General features: G+C 26.8%; 2 protein-coding genes across 2 annotated transcripts; both read left to right on the top strand.

Annotated features, from left to right (window-relative positions):
• The first annotated feature begins 644 nt into the window (after positions 1-644).
• LOC132920661 (retinal homeobox protein Rx-B-like) lies at positions 645-4,074 on the top strand. Its single transcript, XM_060983218.1, has 6 exons — positions 645-751; positions 875-1,009; positions 1,664-1,775; positions 1,841-1,967; positions 2,033-2,118; positions 3,606-4,074. The coding sequence occupies exons 1-6, from the start codon at positions 677-679 to the stop codon at positions 3,761-3,763; spliced, it is 693 nt and encodes a 230-aa protein (XP_060839201.1). The 5' UTR covers positions 645-676; the 3' UTR covers positions 3,764-4,074.
• A 3,521-nt stretch (positions 4,075-7,595) lies between these two features.
• Positions 7,596-12,712, top strand: LOC132923428 (chitooligosaccharidolytic beta-N-acetylglucosaminidase-like). The gene is made up of 9 exons (XM_060987416.1): positions 7,596-7,696; positions 8,216-8,323; positions 9,438-9,596; positions 9,675-9,919; positions 10,008-10,335; positions 10,889-11,216; positions 11,284-11,706; positions 11,782-11,906; positions 11,985-12,712. The coding sequence occupies exons 2-9, from the start codon at positions 8,226-8,228 to the stop codon at positions 12,088-12,090; spliced, it is 1,812 nt and encodes a 603-aa protein (XP_060843399.1). The 5' UTR covers positions 7,596-7,696; positions 8,216-8,225; the 3' UTR covers positions 12,091-12,712.
• Positions 12,713-12,792: the final 80 nt, after the last annotated feature.

Genomic DNA, 12,792 nt, shown 5'->3' with positions numbered 1-12,792 from the left:
ATCGGATACAGTACATGGTTAATGGTATCGTAAGTATCGAAATCATAATATCTATTTTTTTTTTATATAGATGCCTAATACTGTATACCTTATACATATATTATACACTAAATTTTACAAAAACGTTTACAGATTATAACTGATACATTTAGTGATGTATTATTGCTTTAAATTTTAAGGTTAAAAATAATATTAATACCTCTTGTCCTATAATTAGTGTATATATTTAATTTGGAACTCATCATATTATATTAATATATAATTGGTATATTATAATAAACAATAAAAATACTTAAATGCGTATAACATATTATGTAGGTACGTTATATTATTACATTATTATATGTTTTATATGTATTATCAATTATATAAGTTAGACCTTTAATACACATGATTTATGTACATTGCGATGCATTCATGTGCATCCAGACGAATTTACTCGTAGTTATTCGCCGACTTTTAAGTTGTAATAATAAGTATTTTACTGTTATTATATATGCTTACAACACAATTATTATCGTTCTAGAGGAGAACACGGGGCGCGACCGTAACAAACGCTGCCATTGGCCGAAGATCGTATCCAATGGGGTGGTTTTTGTCGGACCGTATTTTCCGGAGGGATGTTTGCACTGTCAGTTAAATTTCGAAATCATAATCATCCCCGTCGTGGTGCGCAATGGCTGGAGGACCCTACTTATCGCCGTTACCCGGCGATCTTTTATCGGAGTACATGTTTGGTAGACGTAGACAGGCAAGTTCGTTTCAATCACTTAAGAAAAAAAAATTGTTTTTACTAAAATAAACGAGTCTTTTGTTTTACATTGTAAAATATTACTAAATTTATTAAAAAATAGTTTATTATCCTTATAAATAGAGAAGAAACCGAACGACGTTTACGCCACAGCAGCTACAAGAACTTGAAAGCCTTTTCCAGAAAACTCATTATCCAGACGTGTTCTTGAGAGAAGAAGTAGCTCTTCGAATTAATCTTTCTGAAGCTCGTGTACAGGTCAATATTAAACACATTTTTTTATAAACTACCATCTACTCGTATATGAATCTTATTATAACTATAAAATGTTCTTTCAGAGTAATATTTTACATTTTTATCAAACTTTTTTGTTTTTTCCTTTGAAATTATTCTGTTGAATTTTTAATTACATATGCGTGTAGATACTTAACTGTTTTCACGTTTTAAAAATTTCGTTGATTTTTTTTATATACCTACATAACTTATAAATTATTAAAAAATGTTATAAAATATTTAATTTTAATCATATATTTAAGTCTAGTTTAATTAAGTCCATTTATTTCATTTATTCAAAATATTTAATATAATGCTAAATATTTTTAAAAATAAATAATTTTGAAAAACTACGTAGCATATTGAATAATTAAAAAAATAAATAAATTATAAGCTTTATTACAAAATATTGAATCAATTTTAGAAAAACGTAAATACTACACTTGAAGAATTTATATTTTTTTATAAATCTACGATGTTTTTATTCAATTTATTTATTCTACCGCGATATTTTTAAGTTTTAACATAATCTTAATTTGTTTAATAAATAATGAATTATGATTAAATTTTTATTTCGTGATCGGTACATGACTGTATGAGCGAAAATATTGTAGTTAATTTAGTTATTTGTGATTATAGGTATGGTTTCAAAACCGCAGAGCTAAGTGGCGTAAACACGCACGGCTTCAGATAATTCAAGACGCATGGAGAATTCGTTGCATGGGTTTGAACACACAATCGCTTCTATTGGGTAAATCAATTTTCAGAAAAATTAAACGAAGACTAATTTTTTCAATATGATAAATTCATTGTCAGGTCGTCAAGCATCCGAGGGAACGACTCGTTTGGCGGACGATAAAGAACCTCCGCCAACGCCTCCTACCCAATCGACTGTAGTCTCGTCACCTACCCACGTACCAGGAAGTTACAGAATGCTTCAAAAGTATGGTTATAAATCACAGACAATAAATAGCTATACCTAAAATATATTAACACGCACACTTTTAGTTTTCAAGTAACAGAAAGACCGCCATTAGTTGGACCACCAACAAATACAGTTACTACTAAATTGTTTTGCCCGTATTCTTCTACTGGTAAGGCAATTAATTAAATCATTTATTATTTCTGATTTAAAAAAATATATATTCTGTTATTTAAACAAAACGCTTGCCAAGTCGGAGATCGGCATGTAAACTTTCTTGATTTTCAATTTTTAGAAATTTATTAATTGTATGTAATATACTAATATCAATAGGTATGTATAATGTATTTTATTTTCATTTTCATTTAGTGAGATAGATCTCTGAAACCGGAGAGCGGATTTTGTTGTTTGGGGAATTGTTAGATTCACATTGGCTAGGATAAGTGTAGTGAAGATTTTCAGAACTTTATCTTTTATAGTTAATTCACTACAAAACTTCAAAAAAAAAAAAAAATTAAAATACATTTTATTGGGCGTTTTTTTTTATGTTTTTCAGCATTATAGCTTTGTAGTGAGTTAACAAAAGAAGATAAAGTTCTGAAAATTTTCACAGAACTTCTCCCAGCCAATGTGAATCTAACAAGACCACAAATGACAAAATCCGTTCCCCATTTTCGGCAATCTACCACGCTAAATGAAAATCTAGCAAAAAATAACTATTTTTTTAACTGTGAAAAATTAAATGATTTTTTTTGAAAATGTTTAATCTCACATTTTGTATCTATTTCATAATTCATTTTTAATGAGCTATCAGCCAACTTTTTAGCTATAATAGTTCTGGAGAAAAGTTAAAAAAAAAATAGAAATTTTGGGACTATTTACGCCGACGTTTTTGTGAATTCAAATCGTTATTCCACTCGGGTGTGATATCGGATCTCTCTCATCATTAATATTTCATGTTAAATTTGGCTTGATTATCCACCTACTCATAACAACTTAACATTTTTATAATTTTCCTATTTAACAAAAATTCTTGAAGTTTTAAAAATACAGACTTTTTTCATTTCAATTACTATACTTACTTGATTAAAAATCAAGAAAGTAAAATATCAAAGTATGTAATCAAACTGCGTTTATAATACATTATGACATACCTAATAATTCAATTTATTTGTCTTACAACATTGTTAGTTACTTCATGTCTACTAAAGTTCAAAAATTGCAATACATAACACTTGATAGATTAGGTTTAACTTTGTCAACTATTAATAGTTTTTAATTTGAATCCAACTCATATGCTAAAGTACTGCAATACAACTATATAATTGTTATGTAATGTATACCTAAACGACAGACGTATAGTAATAGATATTTACATAATAACTTCTGTATAATAATACAATGTAATTTCATTCTATATGTGATGCAAATATTTAGCTATTAGCTATGAAATCAGTTAAGCCACATTAGTTTTTAGAAATATTCCATTTTGATTATTACCACCCGATAGTTATGTTCTATACTCAAAATTTACCAAGAAATTCTTCTGTTTATTATTTTAAAAAAATGACAATACAATTAAATATTCTTAACATTATATTATAATATATTATACAAAATGTTTTATATTCGTATTTATATCATGTTATACATTTTCAGAAAATGAAATTTCAAATAGACGTTCGGCTCATCACCAAGACACTAGATCTGATATGAACGGAAACCTATCTTTGATGGTAGGTTCTGTGGATTTAACATGCTCAAAATCTCGGTCTACCAGTCCCGAAGAAGAAAATGACATAAACGTAAATGATTAAATACATTTTAATCAGAATAAACAACTAAGAACGAAAAAATGCAAATTACTTTAAATTTAAGTTCTAGTTAAAAAATATTATGTACAATTTAAATAATATTAATTTCTAATAAATAATTAATTAAATTATTAAAAAAATATAAATTAATCATAGTATATTTCATTCTTTATTATTATAAATTATATTAAAAATTAAAATGTATAATATGTAATAAATACATAATAAACAAATAAGTGAGTAATTTTTAGACAAAATTGTTTACTAACTTTATTATAAGTAATCTTTTTAAATAATAATATTTTTTATTTAAATATTGATTTAATTTTTATAAAAGTGACTTTAATATGCTTTACGAAAATTACTTGTGCACAAATAAATGTAAATATCTCATTACTATATTAACAAATGAGACTAGATCATTATGGTAATTATTTGTTAATTATTGTATCTATTTATTATATACCTACCTATTATAATATGGTAACTTAAGTATTATAAACAATGACTGATCATACAATCATGCAATATAGTTCAGTATATTTTATTGCTTATGCTTCAGTATTATAATTTTATACATACAATTAAGTAGGTAGTAATTAAATAAGTCGTACAAAGTCGCTTGTATTTCTTTAATAATATAAGTACCTACATTCTATTAAAAATAGTTTATCATTTATTTTTGTTGTCATTTAAATTAATATATTTGTCTATAACATAAACATGATTCCTATTCGTATATAGACAAATCATTACTGATTATACAATAGATAATTGGTGTCTGGTACCTATTGTTATAATTGTTATTGTTGGTACCTTTGTGGTTTTGTAATAAGTATAATTTGAGATTAAACCTAAGTTTCACAAAACTGAAGTAAGTAGTTGGTATCTGGTAAGTACTAAGTAGATACTTAACAAACCTACATTTTAATCTATATATTAATATATTATAATAACTAATCGCGGTATTTGGTCCTTTTAAACACAGTTTTCCCGAATTTCATATTAATGTTCTTTATTTAAAAATATTGTTATTAGGTATTATCGGTATAAATATATTTAATGACTGTGTAATATTTATATTACCTATTTTAATTATCGATAAATGATCAATAATTTTATAATTTTTTATTTAATATTAAAAAAAAATTAATTAGATTTAATAAAACTATTGTTTAATATTGTATATATGCTATTGTTCACAAAATAATCTATTCGATTAGTTATGGTTATCATTAAATTATTTATATTTTATTTACTTACAAATTTTTGACTACGGCTAATTAAAATTGTCATCGATTGTCCATCGGTGCATTATCGTGATCTAGTATCTACATAAATAGAAATTAAAAATTAAGTAATCTAGGTAGGTACCTAATTTAAACATTACATTTTTAAGTACTCGCTACTCACTATCATATATTATAATTATGTATTGATTATAAATACAATTACCATTTATAATCAATGCTAATACATATTACACGAACACCTATAACGGCTATAGCCTATAATAATTACATTTTCGAAGAAAATTAATTTAAGCTTTTTGTTCTTGTAAAATGAACATCCGAGAAAATGGTCTTTTTGGAAAACGTACTGTAGTCTGTAGTCATCAATCACACATTTTACTGTTCATCTTTGAATCCAACTATTGAAACTATTAATAAATACAGTCGAGTCACGATAACTCGAAAAACTTAACAACTTGAATTTTTTTTTATTTCCTTAGAAATATAAATTATATATAAATTAATATAATAAATTCAAGTTAGATATCTCGGAGTGAATTTTTATCTCCCTTCACCTTCGAATTATCGCGACTCGACTGTAATAAAAAAAAATGTTAATTTTTATAATAGTAAATTAAATTATCAAAAAGATGGATAGATAGGATGCGAGTTATTGTAAAATTGACATACATCTATACCTATATTAGTGAACTTAAAATAATGAATTATGTTTATTAAGGTATTTATTTTGATTGAATACAGCAGTTAAAAAGATACTTGACATAAATTTATTCAGACGTTTAACAAATAATTAATTGTTGTTTATGTAATAATTTATTACAACCTATATCTGAGTACATCATTTACATTTACTTTTACAATTGATGATGTAATACCTATGTATTTCACAATTTCTTATATCACTAATAATTTGTAAATATTAAATTCAGTTATAGAATATATAGCCACTAGCCAGTAAGCTCAAAATCAATATTTGAAAACTGTAAATTACGAACAAATAGATGAGTAGGTATAATACTAGTAATTACCATAATATTTTATGAAAAAAATAAATTTTAAATTGTATAACAGGACAATGATATAATATTATATGTAGCTACGAACAGTTTTTTTTAAATTACGCACTGATAGCTAAAAATAAATATTAATTAATATGACAAGTAACATTCCTACCGTTATGTTGATTCGGGCGTCATAATTTTCCGCTAAAATCGACTTTTCCATTTACTGCCAGCAGGAATATATATGTATATTTAAATATTTTCATTTTCCGTCACAGCAAATTTCAGTTTTTTAGATTTTCGTGACTTCTTATTGTAAAAATGTATAGGTATACCGATTATATAATATACCATGCATATAATATTTTCACAATAGGTGTATTTTCACCATTATAATAGGAAAGAGTGTGTAACATTACCTATACGTTAATAATACGAGTGACAATCATAAAGTATATAGTTATAATTTTATTAGTTAAAATTAAATTGTATTATTTTATCTCAAGCTTTCAAATGTGTAACTTACAAATGTTTTTTTAAGTGAATAAAATGAAAATTAATTATTTATTTTGTTTTTGATTTATTTATTATATATTATATTTTTATGATATATATTTCAATAACTAATAACATTATAAAATACTTTATTTATTAGTATTGCTTAAATATATTTAGTATATACTTTTAAATTATTTTTAAAATCATTGCCATATATTAATAATCTCACTCATTTTTTATAGTACGGCGTTACCGAAATCTAAAAAATGAAATTTACTGTGACGAAAAATTAAAATATGCATTATTATATTTTTGTTTTGACTGAATAAACCGAAATAAATATGTCTTTGGACATTATTTAGTTTTATTGCGGTTTTATATTAACTTTAACTGAATATTGTTAACATAAATGATAAATTAATAAACTATACCTACTCAATAATTATATAATAAAGTTGGTACTTGTCTAATATGCTACAATTGCTACCTACCGTAAAATTGTATCTACCAAAAAACTGTATACGTGGTACCTACCGACGGTAGGCTACCATAGTTATTTTTATTTTATTTCATTTTATTGTGGAAGTACATTTGATTCATTACGATAAATGTAGACGAAAATGTATCAAGTGATGCTGACAATATTGATGATGATTATTCAACTCAAAAAAATTACGGTACTCGCATTCGAAGTCCATGTATTTTTGGTATGTGTTGTAAAAATATTAATATAATTAATTATAATTTTAAGGATTGTAGAACGAAGATTTTTTAAAGTAGAAAAAATATATAAGGCAACTTTATTGCCAAAAATACAAAATGAAATAGAACTAGGATCAATTAAAGTTTACTATATGATCAATGACACTACAATTTGTTTTGTTTATGCCTTTATTCCTATAGTTCAGACAGTTCAGTTTATTTAATAAACGACTGAACGAAAAAATGAACATTAATCGTTAGCTTATAATACTGACTAGACAGACTACAATACCACATTACTACCTACAAAAGTGGGAGATAGATTGTTGTGGACAATTCACCTTCTAATATATGATAATTTATATATTGGTCTAAAAATGAAAACATTTCACATTATATCATATACCTAGGTAGTCAGTAGGTACCTACTGCAAACAGAAGTAGTTCGTTGATATATTTTATGAGAGAACGTCACATTAAATGTAAGTAAAATGATAAAATATCTTGATTTTGATTTATGTTATTATTATTTGTAACTTGTTTCAGTAGGTAACAACAAAAATAAATAAAATATATTATTTAAAAAGTGCCTACTTATATAATTTTTATTACTTTTTTATTATTCTTATTAAATATATTAATCATAACTATAAATCTGAATTTTACATTAAATATTATACCTGTAACTATTGATATGTCGTAAACATATTTATATAAGTTATATAAATTAATAATGAATTTCTTGTACGTAAATTCTTGTTTTTTAATAGTCACACTGTTCAATCATTTTTAATATTTTATTTTCATTCATTAGTTCTATAAAATATCAATTATGATTTATTATAATACGAGTACAACAACTTTTATTTTTATGAATAAAATAATATTTTATTTTTTAATTTAATAGCTACCTATTATTATCAAATCAAAATAAAACTACATTGCTCCCAATGTTGTTATTTATTATAATTTACGATTTTTTTTTTTTCATATTTAAATAGAATACAAAACATGGGACGCTGGGCATGTATTACATGTGCATTACTAATATTTCACTTCTTAGCCAAAACTAATGAAGCAACAGCCGAAAACAATTTACCGTTCATCAGGTAACTTAAAACTCAAAATAAAAATTAATAACAATAATATTTATTATGGATAATAAATAAATAAATAAATACTGCTTAGGCATAGGAAAATTGAATGAAGATAATCATAATGTTTTTTTTTAAATTTATATTGATAAATTATATATACTCTAAAACTTTAAAAACTTAATTTAAGACTGAGAATTTAATTAAAGTAATTGCTTATTAATTTAATCATTAATTTATAAAATTGATAAAATGTTGGTGATCTGATCATATAGGCACACGTAGTACACCTATACTAACCTATCGTTGTACTTGGACGGTTAAACCAATGGCTGCAATTTTTTTTTAACTAATTGCATCCTGATTATTTGCGTCCCTGAATTCAGAATTTATAAAAAATAATATTAATGACGAAAACAAAATAACAAGTTTTAATTATAAAAAAACTGTATCATTAAAATATTTACCAATCCATAAGTAATATTATACTAACATTTTAATATAATAACACAATAACCTAATCTTCCTTATATTTTTTTATTATTTTAATTAGTTTAACAAATTAACGATGAAAAAAACAATATTTTTAACCTACCTTTAGGCTTTAGCAATATAATATGTAATGTTGCTATTGACATTTGCCAGTTAGTCTTAAATCTGTATTAAATGAAAAGGAAAATATTGTATTTACATCGGAAGCAATCAGTGTAGTTGATACATATTATCGGGACGCAATTTGTATGAAAAAGGGATCTTGGGATGCAATTCGTTTGCTGCAAAACCAATTAGGTGCCTATAATATAATAATTAAAAATTATTTTTATATTACTTGAAGTACTGTAAGTCGCACCACAGTAGGTAACTATTATTTTTAATTTTTTTAATGTAAAATCACTATTGGTAATGAAATCTAAAATTATGAAAAATTGATTGATTTCAAATATAATTAAAATACTTAATCTTTTTTTAAACTCTGATCGTATTTTCTATTTTTTAAACAGTTTATAAATTAGGTAGGTAGGAATATGTAAATCGCACTGATTAAGTACTGTATTAAATCATTTTTAGATATTTTTATGCCGATATATATAATATAACCTATTATGTTAATATTTTTTCATATTTAAAGTAAAATTTACAAATGCGTAAACGATCAGTGTATAATAAGCGAATTTCAAAATGAAACTAAGGAAACCAATGACGTCAATGAATCAATGGACGTTTGCCGATTAACCTGTGGCCAATATGGGTCACTTTGGCCGAGGCCGACTATAATGACTACAATAAAGTAAATACAAATAAATAAACGTATACCTATTGGATTTTGTACAAATATCATATCGCTGATTTTAATAACAAATTGTAGAAAACCGGTGATTAAATTTGGACTTCACAATGTCGTGTTTAACTTGTCATCCGTGGCCGATGAACTCGGAAAACAATACATGACTGAGGCGTCCCAAGTGTTAATGTCGTCGTTAAAAACAATTTGCAGTCCCCTGTGTATTTCTAACGACAACAACCTGACTGTATTCATAACCACGACCACTCCTTTTACTAATATCAAGTGGTCGACGAACGAAAGTTATGAATTAAACATTTCCACCAATTGTAAGACGATAATATATAGTGTGTCTTATAGTAATACAAATGATTCGTTCTGATTATGACAATTCACACGATGCAAATGTTTATCTAGCGGACCAAATCACGGCAAACATTACAGCGCGAACCGTGTACGGCGCTAGGAACGGATTGGAAACATTGCGACAGCTGATAACGGCGTACGGCCGGCCTAAATTTAACGGCAAGACACTGGTGATGGCTGCAGAGGCGCAAATAGTCGACGAGCCTGTGTACGCACACAGAGGATTCATGCTGGATACATCGAGGAATTATTTCCCATTGTCGGCGATCAGAAGAACGATCGACGCTATGGGTCATTCCAAACTCAACGTATTCCATTGGCACGCCACAGACTCTCACAGTTTTCCATTGGATTTGCCTAGCGCTCCGCAAATGGCGAGGTGAGACGTGACTTTAATACCTATCTAGTAATGTTAAGTGAAATGGCATCGTGATAGGCATATAAAATAGAGCCCGGACAATATGTCATCGTAAAATAACGCAATTTAACCCAAAACTAAAGTACCACTTGATCCACAATATTCGACGGAAAAGGAACACACGCGGTAACGTAAAAAATTAGACTATCTATATGAGTAAGTAATAAAGTAAATTATTACGACAATGACAAACATTATAATTTTATACAAATTTTAAATATTTAAAATTATACCACTATTATAGTAAATAATAGGTAGTAATAGCTTACGTATTATTTTGTTATTATATATATTTGCTAGGTTCTATGGTAGTGTAGTCCTATATGTATATCGACATATCGTAGCATTTTACAATGATTTAATATAATACACGGGAAATAAATATAAATATAATACAATAGTGATCACATATTCAGCTCAGCTGATATCAAAAATCAACTCGTGTATTACGGCATTATGCAAGTAAATAGAGAAATAAATTCATAGTGTGTTTATATATATATATATATTATAGATATGGTGCATATAGTCCCGAAAAAATATACTCATATGAAGAAATCAAAGATCTTCTAAGGTATGCATTAGTTAGAGGAGTAAGAATCATTATGGAAATCGATTCACCGGCACATGCGGGTTACGGATGGCAATGGGGAAAAGATGCAGGTTTTGGAAACATGGTGATTTGTCTGGGTAACCGTCCGTGGGAAGATTATTGTGTACAACCACCGTGTGGGCAACTTAATCCACTAAACAATCACACGTACACGTGGTTAGGTAAAATTTATAAAGATTTGGTCAGCGTATTTCCCAAAGGAGAAGCATTCCACATGGGTGGCGATGAGGTAATTTATTTTATTTATTTTACCAACATCGAATTTTATTTAAAAACTGTCTTCTTATATTATATAGGTTGCTGTGCGATGTTGGAACACAACAGACGAAATCGTTGAATGGATGCAGTCTAACAATCGAAGCTTAGCTGAAAGCGCATATCTGGATCTGTGGTCCGAATTCCATAATAAAGCTTTAACTGTATACGACAACGAAGTCGGTGATTCAAATTCGGACATAATTGTTTGGTCTAGTGGATTGACTGATCCAAGTATCATAGAGAAGCATCTCGACAAAAAACGATATACCGTTGAAGTTTGGCAAGGAAATACAGTTTCGGTTGATTTAGCAAACTTAGGTTATAAAGTAATTGTGGCCGTAGAAGATATCTATTACCTAGATCACGGGTTGCGGCCACCAACTACTTACCATTCATGGAAGGTTATTTACAACAACAAATTGCCAATGTCAAATAATTCTAATCTCATTTTAGGGGCAGAAGTAATAGCCAATAATATACAAAATACCTAAGTAAAAAGTCATGTTCATACTAATTCAATCCATTTTTTTTTATAGACCTGCATGTTTTCCGAATTCGCTGATGATTTTAGTTTAGATATTAAAGTTTGGCCAAGAGCTGCAGCTTTATCTGAAAGGTTATGGGCGGATCCGCCCACTAACGCTTTGGCGGCCGAGTACAGGTAAAAATAATTTATTATGTTACAACCGAAATAACGAATTATACGAATCTATAATAATAAATATTTTTAAAATTTTAGACTATTGCAACACCGAGAACGACTTATATCATTAGGAATTAAACCGGATAGAATTACTCCAGAATGGTGTAATGATCGTGAAGGCGAATGTATTATTAGTTATTGATTTATTCAAACATAAAAATAACGAAATAAGCTAAATTTTATGGTATTTTGGATTTCAAAATATTTCAATTGTAATAGTTTCAAGTATTTAAGAATTATGTGATGAATACTGTATACAATACTTTAGCTATTAACTGTTGAACGTTCTGAGCAAAAAAAATTTTCGATCGCATTTTTTCATTAATATGTGACATAACATTTTTAACATATTACAATCATGATTACTAAAAATATTGTAAATAGTTAAAAAAAAATTCTAAGATATAGTTAAAACACACATTCACAGTTAGCTATTTTTCTATTCAATGAAGAAGTAAAAATCGACAAGAGTAAATACTAAATATTTCTTATTCAAGCGACTAGGTTGATGATTATAACTACTACTGTATTTTAATTCCTCATTTTCTAAGTAGTTAACATTATCTGTTTTCTATAGAAATTTGCTGCAGAGTAGATGCATTCACTCATTTTTTTTATGATGACGGATCACAGAGAGTGATGACTCATTATTGAGTTTCTACTGTAAATATGAGAGTCTTGGTAAAAAAAAAAGTAAAAGCTGCCATTGTTTTATTCACATTGTCAATGAAGCTTTTCCATACAATAAAAATACTTTAAAAATATCTATAATTTATGATTATTACTTGAATATCAAATGTCCATGTGTACTTACTTTTTTTTGTTTGACTGATTGTTAGTCTTA

Source organism: Rhopalosiphum padi, chromosome 2 (assembly GCF_020882245.1).
Source record: "Rhopalosiphum padi isolate XX-2018 chromosome 2, ASM2088224v1, whole genome shotgun sequence".
NCBI lineage: Eukaryota > Metazoa > Arthropoda > Insecta > Hemiptera > Aphididae > Rhopalosiphum > Rhopalosiphum padi.
This window is presented reverse-complemented; position numbering and strand designations above follow the sequence as displayed.

What these genes read in the sequence shown, in the direction of transcription:
- LOC132920661 (XM_060983218.1), top strand. Translation starts at nt 677, where the DNA reads ATGGCTGGAGGACCCTACTTATCGCCGTTACCCGGCGATCTTTTATCG. An exon ending in CACACAATCGCTTCTATTGG is followed by an intron (nt 1,776 to 1,840) that starts GTAAATCAATTT and finishes ATTCATTGTCAG; the next exon opens with GTCGTCAAGCATCCGAGGGA. An exon ending in AGTTACAGAATGCTTCAAAA is followed by an intron (nt 1,968 to 2,032) that starts GTATGGTTATAA and finishes GCACACTTTTAG; the next exon opens with TTTTCAAGTAACAGAAAGAC.
- LOC132923428 (XM_060987416.1), top strand. Translation starts at nt 8,226, where the DNA reads ATGGGACGCTGGGCATGTATTACATGTGCATTACTAATATTTCACTTC. An exon ending in ATTAAACATTTCCACCAATT is followed by an intron (nt 9,920 to 10,007) that starts GTAAGACGATAA and finishes ATGTTTATCTAG; the next exon opens with CGGACCAAATCACGGCAAAC. An exon ending in TCCACATGGGTGGCGATGAG is followed by an intron (nt 11,217 to 11,283) that starts GTAATTTATTTT and finishes TATATTATATAG; the next exon opens with GTTGCTGTGCGATGTTGGAA.